Raw genomic sequence first — 19402 nt, forward strand, 5'->3', positions numbered from 1 at the left:
ATAATTTAGATACACAAACATATCCATCCACACAATTGATGATATATAATATGGATGTATACATATGTGCCCATATAAATGCTACATAAAATAGGAAAAAATTTAAAACAAACAGAAGTTGAATGCTTTTTCTTTCATATCCTCTCCCATACATGTGTATATTACTAAAAATAATACCATATGTCCATTTAGGATCATCACAGTCTTATATTCTTATGTTCCATGAAAGCATTACTGTAAATGTGGCAGAAGTAATAAATGAAAACAAATTCTCTTTGCATGAATAAATTCTTACATATCTGTATTCAATAAAACTTTTTATCACATCCGTCCTGATAAAATTATATAAATGTTTGCTTACCTTTGGAGGTTACATGTGGAAAGGTTACAAAAGAAATAATAAAACACTTTTTAAGATGAGTTGAAAGTTTCCGTGACAAGATAAAGACTCTAGGTAAAGTGGCCTATACTTAAATACTTAGAAAGTGTGAATTCTAAGTAAGATTTTCAGCTTTTCAAGAAGATTGCAACCTATTACTAACAATTTCTCTGAAAGTTACTTGTTTCATATACACTCTGAAGCTTAGATTGCATTATACTCACTAATTTAGATGGATTCCACCCAGAAATAAATTCGTGGTACTAGGTTTACATTTAGCATCCATTAAAAATATAAAGAAGTCATAATAGTGAATCAAAATCCCAACAAACTAATTATTGAATCTCTATATGTTGCAGGCACATAAAATTAAATTTTAAGATAAAACATTAAGAAAAATAATTGAGGCCCCTAAAACTCTCCAAAGGATACAATATAAAATAGAGAAGGACATAAAGATTTTATTAGATCTTGAGCTTCCTACAAGGTAGAAAAATAAAAACGAACAGACTCTGGAATCGGACCAAACTGAGTTCTAATCCTACAATCACCAGCTGTAGGATCTTAGACAAGTTACTATAAAACAGAGATGATATTACCACAAGGATTAAGGAAAATAATGCATGAAAAGCACCTAACATATTCCTTGCGTACTAGCAGATGCTCAATAAATAATGGATGTCATAAGTAACATCGACTGCAAAATATTACCTTTGCTGCCATTTTTTAAATTTTCTGAAGAACACACCCCTGTACTTAGCATATGAAAAATTCTCAAAAATTGTATAACAAATGAGCACTGAACGAAATCCAAACTGTGAAGAGGCACACAACAAAGCCCCATAAGGTTTAAACACTTCCATCTGTCTCCCTCCCTCTGAGAAGGATTTCCTTGCTTTTCGTTGCTGTTGTTTTTCCTCTGTGGTGGTCTGAATACTTTAAGAGCGATATAATTTTTCCCCTGACTGCTAGCACCATTCCCAAAGGCAGATCTAACTTTTTCATTCTATTATTAAATCATAAAGCAGTAATATGGTGTTCTAACATTCTGCTTGTACACTTCCAAGAGATTCAGGTCAAGTTGGTAGAGCAAATGATTGTCAGGTGCTTGGGCAGCAAACCAGGTCCAGGTCTTGAGAATATCATGGTTCTAGGGTGAGAGGAGATTCCACAGGTTTCCTTCAGTCTCTAATCCCCCTTGAACTATCAGGGTTGTTTCTGCTTTCTGCCTTTTTTTTTTTTTTTCTTCTTTCTTTTTTGGCATTCCAGATTACTCCAGATTTACTCATCACCTACTATAAGACCAGGTGAAATCAAACATGGAAGAAATCATGAACAAGCAGTACTGGACCCGAGTCCTGGCTTTGCTCTGCCATTAGTAAGTCATGTGACATGGGACATACATTTCAAATGCTTCTCAATTTTCTCCTTTGTTGAAGGAGACATGAAGTAGGTCATTAAAATCATGGGCTTTATAGTCAGAAAATGTGAGGCTTTATACCTTTCTTTTCCCATTATATCTTTGCATAATTTACTTAACTGCTTTCTATACCTCAGTTTCTTGATTTATGAAATGGAGAAAATTACAACAACATCATAGGCTAGTGTGGTAAAGGTCAAAGAAACATCTCTAACATACTCATCAGAGCGCCAAGCACATAGTAAGTTGTTTTCTCCTCTTCCTCTTCCTCCTTCTCATTGTCATTATTATCACTATTGTAAGCTTATCCAGTGTCTTTCATGCCTAAAATTATAATCCTCTATACAAGAACTCTACCTTGTCTGTGTATAGTATAGAAGTCAGGACTACAAGCAATGAACTAGAGAACAAACAGAAAATATAATTGAGACATAAAAGAAGTCAAAAGAGAACCAACAAAGGTAAAGGAGCAGAACAAAGTAAATATAATATAAAGGCAAAGAGGTTAATACTAAACAAAGATATCAAGTCCGTTTGGGATGCTAGATCACTCAGAAACACAGTAAACCATGCATTGGAATGAAGGTGATTCATATGAGTTGAAACCACTTTATATATTGGAGGCATTTTCCTAATATATGCAAACAAAATATAACTGTACAATTTCAAAAGTATACAATATCATATTTCATGAAATTTGAGTCTAAACCTACAAATCAAATACACACTTCTTGCCCCTTTAAGTGTTCTGTAGGAAAAAAAAAATTCCCATACACTTTATCTCCAGTTCAAAGCACATGTGACACATTGCCACATTAGTTTTATAGTCTGAATTATCTGATAGAAGCCCCCAAAGGGACTGTGAACACAAGCAGAACTGTTACGATTTCGAGAAGCTGAAACACACCATAAAGAAAAGGAACTTTACCATTAAAGAACGGTGCCTGCAAAAATGCTCTATTTCTGTGAATTTTTTTTTTTTAAATAATCTGAGAATTCTATCATTTTAAAAATCGTGACTGGAATATAAAAAGAAGTTAAGTCAGAAATAATCAGTGCAAAGGAATATTTAAAAAACAAAACAAACATAAAAATGTTTCTTACCCTTGACCTAATGTTCTTCCAACTCAGTACCTCAGAGACAGAGTCAGTGGAAAGAAGATAAATTACATCAGAAATAGAAAACATCATGTACCAGAAATCAGAGGGCTATGATAAATATATAATCTGTCTGGTTCTTGGGGAGAATAGACAGCAAATTTTGCAAAGCACAAAAAAGGGGAAAAATAATAACCTAGCCATTTCAAAATTGATTTTCTTAAATTGTTTCCTAGAAAACCCAATTCTTTGTTATTAAATCTGTTTTCCTTTTATACTATCAAAATCGATTGACTAGGAGTCAGGGGTATTAAAAATCAAAAGTGAAAATTTGTCTTGCTTTCAACTACATCTGGAATTTATGTCAAATATTTCTTTTTTCTTCTAAGGGTAGTACTCTAAAGTTGACCCTTTTGTCCTTCACCTCTCTCTCAGTATTCTATGCGTTCACTAATTTTCATTTCACTAAGAATTTCTGTTTCCCCCATTTCTGTTTCAAATTGGTGTCTAAATGCTATGCTGTTGGGTAGTAATGCTGCTGACGCTAGTGATGGTTATAGTATAATCAGTACTGTGGCTTGTGAGTCAGCAGGATGAGAAAGAAAGTGCTGTGCATCTGATCTAGAAAACATGTGAATGGCTAGTCGTCCTAAGTTAGTTCTCCTAGCAGGAATCCAAAGGCCATGCTAGGAAGATAATATTTTCAAGGGTATCAATGACATTAACAGCTAGCCTTTTGAGTTGGCCCTTTCACACTTCAAACGGAAAACAGTAACAACAACACAATTTTGTTGAAAATAACACCACAAAACTGTAATGATTTTTATATGTTATCCCAAACAAAAGATGCCACTACCACCAGATGTTCGAGAGACACAACCTAAAGGAACTAAAGAGAAGATGGCAGCCTCACCAGAACACACCAGCACTTATTTTTCTACTTGAAGTATTACTTATTTTAAATTATATTATACTACCAAATGAAAAAGCAGATCTGTAAGGATCAGGAAAAATGAGAAAAAGAGAAAGCCAGGAGTACAGATTTCAGCATAAACCATAGCATCTTTACTAAAATAAATTGTTGGCTACAAGTGGGTCCTTGAGGGGAAAAGGGACAAACAAACTTGAGACACTGTCAGGTTCCGTGAAAGTGGTCTCTACATTTCACCAAAATAAGAGCTTCTGAAGATCGACAAACGCTGTCCTATGTATATCTTCATATTCAATCAACATTATACAAATACTGCAAGGCAGGATGCTCCACGTACACCCAATTATCAAAGTTACTCTATACTTAGAAAACAACAGACTATTGTTTTCAGATTTATTATGAATTAAAAAAATGTTTATCTTATTTAATATTCTTCTTAGTATTAAAATACTCTGCAACTTTCAAAAGACTGTTGTCTCATCTTCTATATCAAAACAAATTGCACTACTCATATTCAGAATTAGCTATGATCTATTGTCTGTTTCAATGAGTCTGTTTTAACTTGTTTTATGTTTAATAGCAGTAACAAAATAAGCTAAAAAAGATCAGCTTACTATTATCAGAAAATTTTATCATGCAGCTTTCTATTATCAGAAAGCTGCAACGTTGTCTCTAATGTATTTCAAATCTAGAAATTTACTTGATTTAAAAAGTAACATATTGATAAATAACAAAAAATATTTAATAACATGATCATAGTTTATGTTTACTTTCTTACTTTCAAAGAATTTCATCACTTTAATAATAATGTAATATTGTTTTTCCTACCAGGACTAATAACCTTTCACAACATGAAACATGAACTTGAATGTGAACTTGAATATATGCTATTTCTCTATAACTCCTTGCAGTGGAGAACATGAGACATTTGAGAGTTGACATCTAACATCTGCAAGAATTGTGACTTTCAAGCACAACTGGCCATCAATAAGTATCATGGGTAATTAACTTTAACAGTATTTCTGCAAACAGAGACCCACCTCAGGCTCAGGGCCAGCAGTTGCTCCTTTGACTTCAGTAGTTCCCCCACCTTAAAACTGGCATGGCCCAAGAAGCTCCGCTGAAAATGAGACAAAAAGAATGCTTTTCATTAACTTCTGTGGTTCTTTATATTTTTGTTGTCACACCAATCACACAAAATTAGTCTTCATAAGAAGGAAATATTAAATCTTTTAGCCTGACAAATATTTTCACAGAGAGAGATACAATTATCGATAATACATCCACCTCATGGCATGGAATTGAAGGGTGAAAATGCTTTATTTTCATTAAAACCAAAGAGACAAGAGCCTAGAAAATAACAAGCTATAAAATACAGCATCTAGAACTTTCTACAAACCATAATTTTCTCCACATATGAAAACTGGGGTAGAAGAAAAGATGATAAACTTTCAATATTTACCAATGCTGTCGTTCCTCTTATTAGAATTCCTCAAATCACTGGCAGCAACAACTTTGTACTCCAGATATGAGCAAATCTGTTAGTTGGAGCTATTTTTATGTGGGACTCTGTACAAGTTATAAATAGAAATAGAATTTCTCCCCCATCACAGCAATGTTTAAAAGCTTTTGTTTCCTTTGTTATTTCTTTACTAGCATGGGACAATTTCATTCCAAACACAAAAAGAATGGTACTCATTCGGTTAAATTTTCTAAAATTGCTTTTTTAACCTATCATACTGCATGTTGACTATCTATGAATATCTGCTTTCTACTCTTTTGAATCAATTAGAGAATAAAACCCCAGATTGCTTCTTTTGTTCAGGATAAAAATATTTTATCACTTCTTCATATCCCTGGCTACTTCTGACTTAAAAGTCACAATATTACAGTATAAATAACATAAGTAGTATTTCTCATTCTTGCCTCAAAGTCAAGGAGCAAACATGAGAATATCAAACTTAAGCCATTGCTGCCAACATAATGTAATACTCTACAAGAAGTTGATGCTATTTCTTCTGGAACATTCTCTCATCATGAGGTTGCTGCTGGGCTGCATTAGACTGAGACTTAAGGAGTCTGAGGCCATTTAGATCTTGTTAAAGGAAAACAGGAAATTATTCCATACATAAAAGGCTATGTCTACACTGAGTGATTGTTGAGTATAGGAAAGAAAAATTTCAGATCAGAATTTGTCTTCCTCTTTTCAAAACTCTAACTTTGAAGAGCTGGTTCTAAAAGACTGAAAGGCAAGTATTTGGAAATACAACTCAGTTCTAAAGTTAGAGATGCCAGTATGTTATTAATGATAAACCCAATTAATTAACTTGAAACTCAAAGAGCTAGTTTAGACACCAAGTCACCAAAGCCTGAAATACCTGAGATTAAGTTATTAGGTGAAAAATATTAGGCAACAATAGAGGATTTGTGGAAACAAGCTCGAATGATAGGTCCATGAGTAATAACATGACAGGGAATCCAGGCAGAGAAGGAAGTTCAGGAGCTATATCAACAAAGCATGCAGAAGTAAGTTGACTTTGGCAAGGGGCAGAGAGAGCCTAGGAGAGATCCAGCTGAACAAAAGCATTTATGTCACCTCATCAGAGATGCCTTCTTGAACATCCCTATATAAGGGAGCATCTCTCTTCCACGTACATTCTCTGTTATTCTCTATTCTTTACCCTGTTTTAATTTTCTCCATTGGCACTTATCAACACCTGACATTGTAAATATTTAACCGTTTATTTTGTCCCCCCTCCAAAAAAATAATTGCAAATTGAAGCTTCACAAGAGCTTTATTTTGCTTGCTGATATAAACCCACTGTCTAGCACACAGCAGGCATGTGATAAATGTTTACTGACAATGACAAGTAAGTTATACTATCAGAGAGAGGAAAACTGTTTTATCTGCAGTTGTTTATAAATTAACTGTAATTCAGTGAAATGTGAAAAATCAAAACAATTTTATAGTGTGCAGGCTGTATACTGTTGTAGCAAATTTTATTTTAGCATTTTGTCTTTTAAAGAGATGTTTACACCTTCCTCTTTCACTGATAATCAGGGTTTTTAATTTAAATTCCTACCCCTTACTCATTATTCCCACTCAAAACTCTTAACTGAACATAAATTTCACAAAACCCCAAAATTTCAAATTAGTTTCTATTTGCCTTTTGAGATTTTGTAGGTATGGATGATTTTAGAATTAATAAAACAAACTACAGATGTGATATTATTGCAGTCTTTTCAGCCAATAAAAGCAGCATAGACTGGAATGTAGCAACTAGAGACAGGTGGAATGGCTATTTTCAGACATAAGCTACGGAAACACCATAAGGCACAGCTGCAAGTAAAATTTATTACCACAAGCCATTGAATGTTTCTCCTGTCCACCAGACCAGGAGTTCCTATGAAAGCAGGACATTGGCTTTTCCATGTCCTAGCCAAGCACAGTTCTGGAACAGAGAGGCTCTGTGACATATCTACTGCTGCAAGTGAATGCATTCTATGTGCCAAGAACAATGCCCATGAGGCAAACTTTTCTATCACAACTGTCAGCTACATGTTTGATCTCAACAGATAATAAGAGAGCTTACAAAAGTAATATAATCTGTTAAGAATCAATTTTGGCAATGGCATCATAGCATTACATTGTGAAAACTTGTTAAACCCAAGGAGAAGTTATTTTGATATAAATATTATCTTATTTATTCTAAAAATAATTGTTCATTGGAACTATTTGTTGCATAAAATGCATCAATAAAATCAAAAAAATTTAAAGACCATCTATAATTGTTTCACACTACAACACAAAACAATGTAATTGCCTATATGTCTATTTGTAGCAGGTTTTCTTTTGCTTCACCTAAATGTAAATAAAACTAGAACCCTCCCTATCCCCCAAAATAGAGAACAAATCTTCCATCTATGTGAATATTCACTGCATACTTTGTAAGAGAATAAATTAAAGATAAAAGTCTTCCTTATTTCTGAAACCTGCAATCTCATGGAGGGAAAAACAGCACACAACACTAATGTAAAATAATAACATAATATAAAGCTTTTTTATCTTTTCTGTCACTGTAATCATAATCATAGGATTTAAGAGAACTTTTTCCAAAAAGCCTTTTATATTTCAAATATAATTCAAGGAACAATGTTTTCCATATCTCCTTTGGTGCTGTTCCTATCAGGGGAAAAATAAAGACAAACAGAAAAGGTAAAGCCCCACTAGAGTTGGAGCTGAGAGCTCTAAAGTATGGTCCTAAATTAGTTATTCTGTCCAAAAGTGGAAATCAGGGCAATTGAACTACTTCTCCTGGTTCCCATGCTTACTATCCACTGACAGGCATTGTCAAACTTCCCTGTCTTCTCTCTTAACAAGTCTGTGTGGTCTCTGACAAGTGACTCCACTACTCTATGCCTTAGTTTCTGCATGAAAAAACAAAAAACAAACAAAAAAAACAAACAAAAAAACCCCCTGCATATGATAACTGTACCTTTCTAGGGGTTATTGTTATGAGAATTAAAGTAATCCAGCAAAGCCCCTAGTACACTGCCAGGAAAATCAGAAATATACCACAAATATTAGCTTGCATAGTGATTAAGATAACACACCAGGAAGTCAGCTTAAAAGTAACTTATATCCACCTTACATACTCTTTTTAAAAAGGCAAAATATTTTTTAAAAATTCTATGACAAATGCTTGCAATACAAAAATAAAAATATATGTTTAAAGATAAAAAAAATTAGATTCAAGGGAAATTAAATTAGAAAAAAATTTAGATAAAAGATGAAAAAATATATGAAGGCTATAAGGTCCTAAATAATTATAATTCTTGAGAAAACGTTACTTGTGATTCCTTATAGTTCATATTTGAATTAGATTATGTGGAATGTTTAAAGGACATTAACACTTGTTAAAGCATTGCCAGTCTGTAGGTGAAGGAATGGGGGACTGTAAGAGTTAACTGATGTACACATGTCACAGAACTAGTTAATATGCAGAGGCCAAGTTAGAACCCAGGTTTCTTGCTTTGCTGTCCAGTGTTCGACCATCCCTACCATGCTGGGCCTCATTTGCAGGACACGTGGTGATTCCCTTTCCTTCTGACAGGCTTTCAGCCTGTCCAACATGTGGCTCTGACCTGTCTGGCCTGCTCATGACAATGCAACACTCACAGTTATCATTCTGGTGCACAGACCCCAAAGCAGACCGTCATTAAATTGCTTGATGCACGATTTCCATCACTCACCTGGCTGGAGAGTAATATCAAACAGGGTGGGAAAAGTGAGGCATCTGTCACAATCCCTGCCTCTCTCTATAGGGAATGTACAAATAAATTTATCTTGCCAACCCCTGCAGGGACTCTGAACAAGTCATAGATATCCAGAGTGCTCACCAGGGTTTGACCCCTCCATGCAGCAGGTCCTCAATGGCTCCCTGGTCAACATTAAGAAAGTCAGAGGAGGTCAACCCCATGCATGTTACCACAAGCTGGCCAGACCTCTATCACCCACATTCATCTCACAAAGCCTGTATTCAAAATATAGATTTCCTTTATACTATGATTTGCATGAACCTCCTCAAAATTTTCCAACTACTGTCCAAAGCTGTGCTATCTAGTGGGTAGCCACTAGCTTGAGTATGTAAAATGTGGCTATTCCAAATTGAGATGTACTATGTGTTAAATACACACTGGATTTAGAAGACTTAGCAGGAAAGAAATGTGAAATATATCATTAACTTCTTGCATTGATTACTTTCTGAAATGATAGTATTTTGCATATCTTGAGTTAAATAAAATATAGTAGAATTAGTTTAACTTGTTTCTTTTTACTTTTTAAAAAACATGGATACTTGTAAATTTTTAATTACTTTTGTGGCATGCATTTTGTGGCACACATTATATTTCTATTGAACACTGCTTATTTAGAGATTAAATGAATATGTCAATAATGCTTTGACCTATTCTCATTAAACCATATACAGAATTGTGGTGTAAGTTTTAAAAGGTTTTCGACGAGCTTAAGTTGACATCATAAGGCTGGTATACAACATATCCCACACATAACTTACAGGCCAGGCCCTTTTTCATAGCCCAGGTACTTTTTCTTCATTGTCAGCCATAAGGGATATGGTTGCATCGTTTCTCACCCCGTAAGAAAAGAAAGAGAATACATGAACTATTAACATTGAAAAAAGAAAGCAGCAAGAAAAACAATTGGGAGGAAATCTAGTAAAAATTGATTAATAGCCCAAAGAAAACATTAAAAATCATTTCAAGGTAAAGTCATTCGTTATAAAATTACATCTTTACTATGACTATACCTCAAAAGGTCTAAGAGCAGACATTAGTATTTGCTTGGCTAAGTCATCAAGAAAATGTTTGGGTGCATCCAGTAAATGCTATTTAAGAATCCAAAAAAATATATGAAACATATTTGAAAGATTCAGGAAAAAAATATTTCAGCTCCTTTTTTAAAAAATTAGAGTACTTAAAGACTAGAGTCCTTAGCATGTTGTACACAGCCATTACTAGCTCTATGTCCTTGCCCAAAAGCTTAAACTCCCAGATCCCTTTTGCAGTGTTCACAGAAATATTTTGAGGATTTGTTGAAAGGATGTATATTAACCAGTGGTACTTAAAAAGTGTTCAGGATGTGTGAACTCTTCTCTATCCTAGTATAACTATTAATATAATAGTAACCTATATATCCTCCGGGGTTTTAGAAAGCCAAGGCATGTTGAACTGGTCTCATTCAGGCTCATTCTTACCATGGTTGACGTTTAGGTATGTAATCATACTTGCCTTTTTAATGAGTTCTGATGGGTCATAATATGTGCTAGATTTTTACCATGTTATTGCAATCATTTCTAGACTCCCTCCCCTGCTCCACCTGCTTTTTTCCTGCTGGTTCTAAAAGATATAAAATGGCTGGTGACACAAAATCACAGTATGCTTCCCTATTCATTCAATACATACATCACACATTTGCTAACTTCCAGGCGAAAAGCCAGAAATACTAGAGTGAACAAAATAATCAGGGACTTTGCTATCATGCAGTGTAACATCTAGCAGGAGTGTGGAGACACTACTAATTGCCTACCTAATACCTATTCTGCCCATTTTTCATTACTATTAGCACCTTTATTTAAATGGGAATTTTACCCAGATTCTCCTCTAGCTAGGGACTCAGCTTTTCCTAGAGATATGCAAGTGGCAATATACCAACTGAGATTTCCCAGAAAGTTATTGCTTTCTGGGATTGAAGGAACAAGGTTCACTGATCTGAGATTTTTTTTCCCTTTACTATTATTCCGACCTGGAATATGATACCTGGAAGTGCAATGGCCAGATTGGGCAATACTCTAAGAAAGGAGGAGCAGGAAGATGGGTACAGCCTGGTGGCTTGATGTCATTTTTGAGTAGCTTCAGCCCTGGACAACTTTCCCAAGATCTCTTATAACATGAAAAAACCAAATCCATGACTTTTAAGCCATAGTTTATCAAGTTACTTGCCTCTGAATGCATTTCTAATTGATACAGTAGATGTGACAAAATGTCAATGGAGATTTTTCTTTTGGTCCAGGAATTATAACTGAGTCTTTGTCAAAAATGACAACACAGTATACCAAACGTACTCCTTTCTAACTTCAGAGGACCTCTAGTGCTCATGTCAACAACCTCATTATAATGCTTAACAAGGAGCCAGTTTAGAGAAACTGGCCTATTAGTAACCACAACACATCCAGTTAATACAAAGGTAGGGCTAAATGAGAGGGGATGTCAGCATTTTGGGAGGTGTACTATTTAGGGGATGTGGCTAATCTCTCTCTTAATCATCCCCTAGGAAGATACCTTTATCCCCAAAGCAAAAGCCAAGGGGTCCCAAAAGTCACTTATAAACTAGAAGGTGTCCAAACCATCTTTACATCCATTGGGGACTAGTGATTGTCTCTACTTTGAGATTCATTGACTATCTAGTACCTGATGCTGCTGGGGCTTGTGGAGTGTCAGCAGGGAGATGGCTGAACTGCAAGGGGAAACACCAGTGGGGCAGCCTGCATCTCCTCCACATGGCATGGCAAATACAGGTGAATGTCACATGGGTCAAAAGGACAGCACAGAAAGTGGCTGACCTGGAGCCACATGCTTGGACAGTGTATCTCAGCAGGAAGAGTGTGGGGGATGGGAGGAGGCAGTGGGGGAGGCTGGCCCAGAACCAGATGCTCTACGGTAGGAAAGTATGCAGTGGGGAGGACCCAACAAGGCACTCAGAAATACCTATACTTGTGCCCCACAGGAGAGCCAGCATTTCAGTGTCTGCCACACAGAGGACTCTGATAGGCAGTGCTCGCCTGAGAAGCATCAAATCCAGCAGAAAAGGAACCTTACCCCCACCATGGGCAACACAGAAGGAACCTCTGTCCCCCACTCCTTTCTCCCTTCCACAGTGGCTGAGCAGCAAGAAGATGAAAGGACAGGAAATGTGTGAGACTCAGACTATTCTCCAAACTCCATTGGTTCCTAGAGACACATCTAGCCAGAAGCAGAAATTGGTGGGAGGAAGGGGTAAAAGAAAATAAAGTTGAGAGAGACTCAAGCTTTAAAATGAATGAGATGGATCCCCAAGAACTTGAGTGAGAGAAACAAATCAGGAGAAATTTAATACAACTGGGCCAAGATATCTTTAAAGCTTAAAGCAAAGGGGATTCCGTATAAAAGAAGTGGGGGATGGGCAGTTAGAGAAGAAAAAAATAAGCTAGTTCATTGTTCTTGAACCCCAGCAAATGAATGGAACCCCTGATAAAATAACGTATTAGCCATATTAATAGTTACGAATTCAAAAGGCCTCAGGTTTCATGAAGGCAGTGTGAAGGGTGTGATGACAGTGTGCACTGGAGGATGACCACCTAGTGGAAAGGAGGCCCCCAGGCTGGTAGCGTCTGCAAGAGGCAGCCCTGAGTAGTGAGCAGGAGCTGGTGGGAGACAGCAGCCCAGGCCTGGTGAGGGTCCTGAGCCTTTGGCTGTGAAGGCCTGAGGCTGGGAAGAACCTGCTGGGCCCTTTGGAGGAACTAAATGAAGGCTCCTATAGTCTGAGCACAGAGATTGGGGGTGGAAGTGGGAGCAGCACAAGAGGTGGAAGGGGCAGGCAGGAAACAAGCACAAAGATTCACTCGGGGCAAAGAGAGTTCCTCAACCTGTCCCCAGGAAGAAATGGAAGCATGTGGTGAGCAAGAGGGAGCGAGCTCACGTGACGTTTCCTTCTTCTCCACGGCCAGGAGCAGAGAGAACTGACATTCTGCTCCGTCAACTCAGCTTACACATTGGTGCATATTTTCAGAGTGCTCCCTTAGCACGCTTGGGAAGTGACTGCTGTCAGTGAGAAAACGAATGGTACCTAGTCCAGTGCTCCACATACTACCTGGAAGAAAGTTGTCAAGTGCCTCTGTGATGGGGTTTGAATGTCCCCCAAACCCCCTCCCCGAGTTCATGCTGAAGCTTAATTCCCAACATGGTGGTACAAGGTGGGGCCTTTAAGAGATGATTGGATGGTGAGTGCCCTCATGAGTAGATTAATCATTTGTGGAGTCAAGCATTATCATGGGTGGGGCTGGTGGCTTTATAAGGAACATGTAACAGAGCTCTTAAGCTTCTCTCTCCGTGTGATACCCTATGTCACCACGGGACCCTGTAGCGAGTTTCCACCCAGAAGAAGGCCCTCACCAGATGCACCCCCCAGACTGTGGACTTCCCAGCTTCCAAAACTGTAAGAAATAAGTTTTGTGTATTTTATACATTACCCGGTTCAGGTATAATTTTATCAGTGGCAGAAATGGACTAATACACTTATAGGATCTCAAACAGGACTTTCAGTTGGCTCACCCTCTGGGCATCTAAGATCCAACATGTTTCTGGACTTATTCCTACTCTCTGAATGTACAGATTCCAGGGACTCAGACTTCTGGGCTTTATCTTTAAGGAGCTGCCACCGCCTACTCTAGCCTTCTCCAAGCAGAAAGCACTAGTACCCTCTTGCTCTTCCAACTTCTGAAAAACGGAGCTGTGGTTCAGATGCAGAAGGAAAACCTCAGCAGGATTTTCCAGCACTGGACTGAACAGTTGTGGCAGCCTCTCTTTTGATCTGCATTACAGGGTTTAAGCGGCAGGAAGCAGCAAACATCACTGTTTTATGGCTGGTTCTCTGCCCCCTTTCTGAAGCAATGGAGCTCACATCTGTAATTTCCCTAGTCTCCTGTTGATCCAGGACTCTTGGCTCCAAATCACATTTCAGCTACCTGCAGGGCAATTTCTAAGCTCATTTCTAGCCACTTGAGCTAAATATGAATTTATGTGAGGACGATTTTCATGAGACAAGGAATGAATTCCATGCAATTCAGGAAATATGGGGCAGCACCTCCTCGAATCATCACACCCTGTTAATTTAACTCAATTTCATTTGTCAGCTACCAGGCAGGGGCCAGAAAAAACCCAAACAATTAATTTAGAAGCAATGTGTGTGCCTTTTGGAAACATAAGAAACACTTACCCCAACTTCTGACGGGGAATCCTTATGTTCAGATAGGACACTGGTTCGAACCTATGGAAAAAAACAAACATTTCATGCAGGTGCTCGGTTTCAATTTCCTTCACCTGCTGTCAATAAACACTGTAGTTAATCATTAATGAAGGTACCTGTGTGCAACACCCACTGAAGTGCAATGAAGCTGTGCTTGCATAGTTCCTAAACTTTCTGATTTTCCTAAGTAGACAGTCTGCCTGGATCCTCACCCCATCACTTCCTTGTCAAATACAGAGATATCCAGGATTCAGGAGAATCACCTTTAATCTTCACAAAAAGCATTCTTGCATTCAACATTCAAGGGAAAGGATAGAGTTGGTGTAGAGAAAGTAATTCCATGCATGATCAGTAGATATTTGTTCTCTGAATGAGCGTCAATACCCACAGTCATAGGATATTCCTCCCACTTGAGAATTCTAGGCTAAGTTATCAGATCCCATCATCTGAAATCATTTGAAAAGTAACTCTCCATTGGGGGAGGGAGGATAGTGTAAAACAACCAGTCATCTGGGGAAACTTTTCATATAAGTGTGCCAAGCGAAATATCAACTCTTTAGATAATAAGTAGACATATATCTTCTACTGAGAGGTGATTCTCAATCCGGGCTGTACATTAGAAACACCTGGGGACCTTTCCAAATTATTGGTATTCCACCTGCCCCCAGATATTCTGAATCTAATGTACTGAATCTATGATTCTCGTAAAAAAAGTTTCAAATGAAAAAAAAAAAAATCATGACTATTTTTCTCATTTCAGGAGAAGTTAATAAAAGCAGAAAAACACCATAAAACCTAAATCTAGTATGTCTTACTTTGAAATAAAGACAAGATAAATAGAGCAATATACAAGCACACCCTGCTTAACTGGACAGCAGGGCTGAAGGGAGGGAAGGGAGAGCAGCAGCCAGGAGCACTTACTGGACCAACATTTTAGGGGGTCATTTTAGCAAAATCCCTTTAGAGGTGCAGCACTGCAAATCATACTTCTCTTCAAATCCCTTAAGTCCTGACATATCTGATCATACTAGATCAATTCCCCCAAGTTGAAGGGATGATTATAATACTCCTAATAATGTCAAAAGGCATGAACTAGCTCCTAATAATCTTCTAATCTTTAACACAGTCTCCATTTCCTTGAAAAAAAACCATAAGCCTTGGCAAAATGTACATATTAACTTCCAGCTTAAAGCTCTTTGTTTCTTTATGACAGATCCAGCACTATCTCTTGCACAATTTCTCAGTCATTATGACTCAAAATTGTTCATGGGAGCACAAAATAAATAACAGGAGAGATCACAACACAGTAAACAACACAATTTGTAGAAGACAGTCAACTCAGGATTGTATGACAGAACACTCACTGGCCAGGAGCTTTTGCAGTTTGGTAGCTGCATTAATGTTCTTTGGCCCAGATGTACTGTTCAGTCACATTATCTGAAAGTCATTAGTTGGACTCAAAGGATGAGGAAACTATATATAAATACTGGGCTGTAATGTACCAGATAATGTGTATATACCCATATAGGAACTTTATATACATATATAACATATAAATAGTATGTATAAATATGGTCTCTTTCTACATATAGTATATTCACTATTATAATGAACTATATTAGTATAGTGAATAAATATTCACTTATATGCAACACATACACACACGTGTGTATATGTACATTATTCTAAGAAAATATTCAAAAGACGTTTTTTGAAAAGATATGCTTAAATTTACAAATTAGAACAAAGTCAGAAATTGGTGAAGGTCAACGTATATAGAACTGTATAAAGTATTTGATTTGGATTATGCACACACACACGTAACTATGTGATTTAATGTTTGACAAACATAGAATAATATTGACAGTTCCTGCAACATGGTCCACTAATGTCTTGAATTTATATTAATTTTATCAGGAGAACACTTATTCCTTATAAATACAAGTAAACAACAGAGGAAAGAAGATTCTTTATTACAAAGTGTATACGTGAAAAAAAACTTTAAATGTTCATGGACTGGTTTGCCATATTCAGTGTGTGTGTGTGTGTGTGTGTGTGTGTGTGTGTGAGAGAGAGAGAGAGAGAGAGAGAGAGAGAGAGAGACAGAGGGAGAGAAAAGTATCTTTACTTTCACTTTACATAACAGTAGTATAAGTACATGTATGTCCCATTTTCCTATATTGAGGCGTGTTTAAATCACTAGCAGAGCTCCTGATTTAGAGGTACTAAAAGACAAAACTTTTGTAAACCAATTCTAAGTTTTATAAAGTCAGATTTTCATAAGAACATTTATTTAAATCAGTGTATATATACAGTTCTAAAACTTTTACTTTTAAGGCCAATACTACTGATGTAGCACATGGGTTATACAACACTGGTGCTTTTCTTAAATAAAATATACCCCTCATTACAGCGAACACAAACTATGTGGCAAGTACGGGTTTGCCAGTGAATAAAGCCCCATTCCTTCTCTTTGGGACTCCAGAGTCTAGTGGATAAAATGTATAAACAATCCAGTACGATTTAATGGAAAGATGAGTATTTCCTGCAGGCATTTGGAGTGAAGAATATCGAATTCAGTCAGGTGAGGCTTCACAGAAGAGGTGGTCTGGGTTTTGAAGGATGAGTAGGAGTTTTAGGCATGGAAAGCTATGATGGAGGAAGCAGAGTATTAGGTAAGAGGCGTGTGTCATACAGTTGTAAAAGTTCAACTGAGTTCAGGAGAGAGTGAGCATTCTATGATGCTACAAGGGGCCTTCAGGGGAGTGGCCTGAGTTAATGTGTTTGGCGGAACAGGTTGGAATCATTTACTGTACAGGGCTATCTATCATGTTGCAGAATTGGGACTTTATGCAATTTATTTATTTATTCCAGGCAATAAGAAATTAGGGAAGGCACTGGGGTAGAGGAATGACACGATCAGAGCCTTTTGAATCATCCCAATTCTGTCCTGAGTCATCTCGGGAGACTTATTAAACCTCTTTAAGCCATTTGCCTTTCTGCTTTTGTGTCAGTTATTTAACACAGGGTTAATTGTAGACCCTATAGGTTCTTGTATTACATCCTTTTCAGTATTTAGAATAGTACCTGACCCAGAGAGAGAAAAAGAGAGGAAGTGAGAGAAAAAAAAAGAGGGAGGGAGGAAGACAGGAAGTGAAGAAAGGGGAAGAAAAGAAAGGAGAAAAGAAAGAAGGAAGGAAAGGCAGACAAAGGAAGAAGAGGACAGGGAGACAGGGAATATGTCACTGAAAAATAAGAAACCCTGAACGGATTTATATGAGACCTCTTGATGAGGATGGGATGAAGCAACGGCTGTCACTGCAGCATCTGGAATATTCCAGTTCATCAACAATGTCATGCCTCCTGGGAATTCCTAGCCTTCCTTAGGAATTCATTTTTCCTTTTTTGGTCTAATCAGCAGTTTTCCTCCCTGTTTTTCTTCACCACACCCCTCCCTGTCTCTTCCTGGAACATAAAACGCCTGCCTGACTACACACTTGAAGTTCTTTCTTATAGCTTCCTCTTGTCTAGACTTTCATGATATCAAATAAAGCAAAGCAGACCAATCATGTTATGTATTCCATCTTGAATACTGAAGTTCTTGTAAAACACATTAACTTTCCTCTCTACCTCAGAAGTTCAGAATTCTACTAAGTTTACCTTTTAAACAAAACAAAACCAGGCAGCACACAGTGAGTTGTACTCACTCTTTCATCACATCCCTGTAGACTACCTCACAAACCTTAACTGTTCCCAAGCAGGAGGCCACTTGGGCAACCGCTGCAATGGCAGACTATAGCACTTTAGTGCTCAGATCCATAGAGGAAAACTTCAACTGGTACGAAGAGCATGGGAGCTACTGTACTGCGGGTGAGAGGGGGGTGAGGACGACTGTCGTTATCACAGGTGAGAAGCTGAGAATGAGGCAGTGTGGCTGCCTGAAATGCTAGGACATTGTTGGGGATTTGAGGAAGAAAGAGACCATGCTGCCGTCAGTCTGAACACCAGGGTGGCAGTGCCTGGACCTCACGGAAGTGCTCCTCCTCTTGGTAGATGAGGAAGAAGCAGCCTCCCCTGGATGGTCTCAGTGGAAGGCAGAGGGAAAGGTGTTGGTTGTTCTGAAGGAACACCTCTGGGCAGGGAGAGAGCCCAGGTCCTCTTACTAGAATATTGTCACATCTGGTATTGTCTCTGATAATGAAGGTGTCATTGAATACTTCTTTTTTTTTCTAATAAAAAATGTTAATCTGGTTCTCTATGTATCTCAAATTGAACAAACAATATCATTACATTTACTTGTTTCACTTGGAATGAGACACATAACTGTCTTAATATTCAAACATATGAAAACCCGACTGGGACAAAGATGTTTAGCCACCTTCCAGCATAGGAATTTTCTGGAAGGAAGCTGTTCAGTTAAAATTATATATCCTAGAGCCCCTTGCACCCAGGGGTAGCCAAGTAACTAGTTCTTGCCAATGAAATGCATGTGCAAACGATGTTTGCTGCATCCAAGCTGGATTTTCTAGAAGTGACTGTATTTAGCCCTCTCTGCTATTTTTTTCTTCTCCCAGTGGCCAGAAGTAGAGGAATCCAGTCCTCAGGTGATGGCAGAACAGTATTTGAGACCCAAAATGACCACATGAAAGACATGTGACAACCATCACTACCACTACTAGACTATTAAATGATTGTGTTACTTTTCTACTGGTGTGTAACAAATGACCACAAACTTTGCTGCTCAAACAATATCCATTTTCCATTCACCGTTCTGTAGGCCAGAACTCCAGGCATGGTGTGTGGCTGGGTTCCCCACACAGATCTCACAAAGCTGACAATGTGCCAGCTGGCTATGTCCTCATGCGGAGGCTTCACTAGGGAAAGATCTGTTTCCAAGCTCCCTCAGGCTGTCATCAGAATTGAGTTTCTTGGGACTCTTGAACTGAGGTCCTCCTTTTCTTGATGGCTGTCAGTTAGGGGCCAACCTAAATT

At 37.7% G+C, this 19402-nt stretch overlaps 1 protein-coding gene across 3 annotated transcripts in view; it reads right to left on the minus strand.

Annotated features, from left to right (window-relative positions):
- INPP4B (inositol polyphosphate-4-phosphatase type II B) overlaps positions 1–19402 on the minus strand; it is a 349938-nt gene that overhangs the window by 264331 nt on the left and 66205 nt on the right. For 2 of the 3 annotated variants that reach the window (XM_063108552.1, XM_063108553.1), the window contains 2 exons: positions 14381–14431; positions 4869–4948 (listed from right to left, as the gene is read on the minus strand). Coding sequence is in view for 1 of the 3 variants with exons in the window: in XM_063108553.1 (XP_062964623.1) it covers positions 4869–4948; positions 14381–14431 (131 nt within the window). In the remaining 2 variants the exon portion in view is untranslated. Of the gene's footprint in view, positions 1–4868; positions 4949–9905; positions 9987–14380; positions 14432–19402 lie in introns of those variants that run through there. The other variant, XM_063108554.1, reaches the window with a different exon arrangement.

The sequence above is a fragment of the Cynocephalus volans genome, chromosome 9, assembly GCF_027409185.1.
Source record: "Cynocephalus volans isolate mCynVol1 chromosome 9, mCynVol1.pri, whole genome shotgun sequence".
Lineage (NCBI taxonomy): Eukaryota > Metazoa > Chordata > Mammalia > Dermoptera > Cynocephalidae > Cynocephalus > Cynocephalus volans.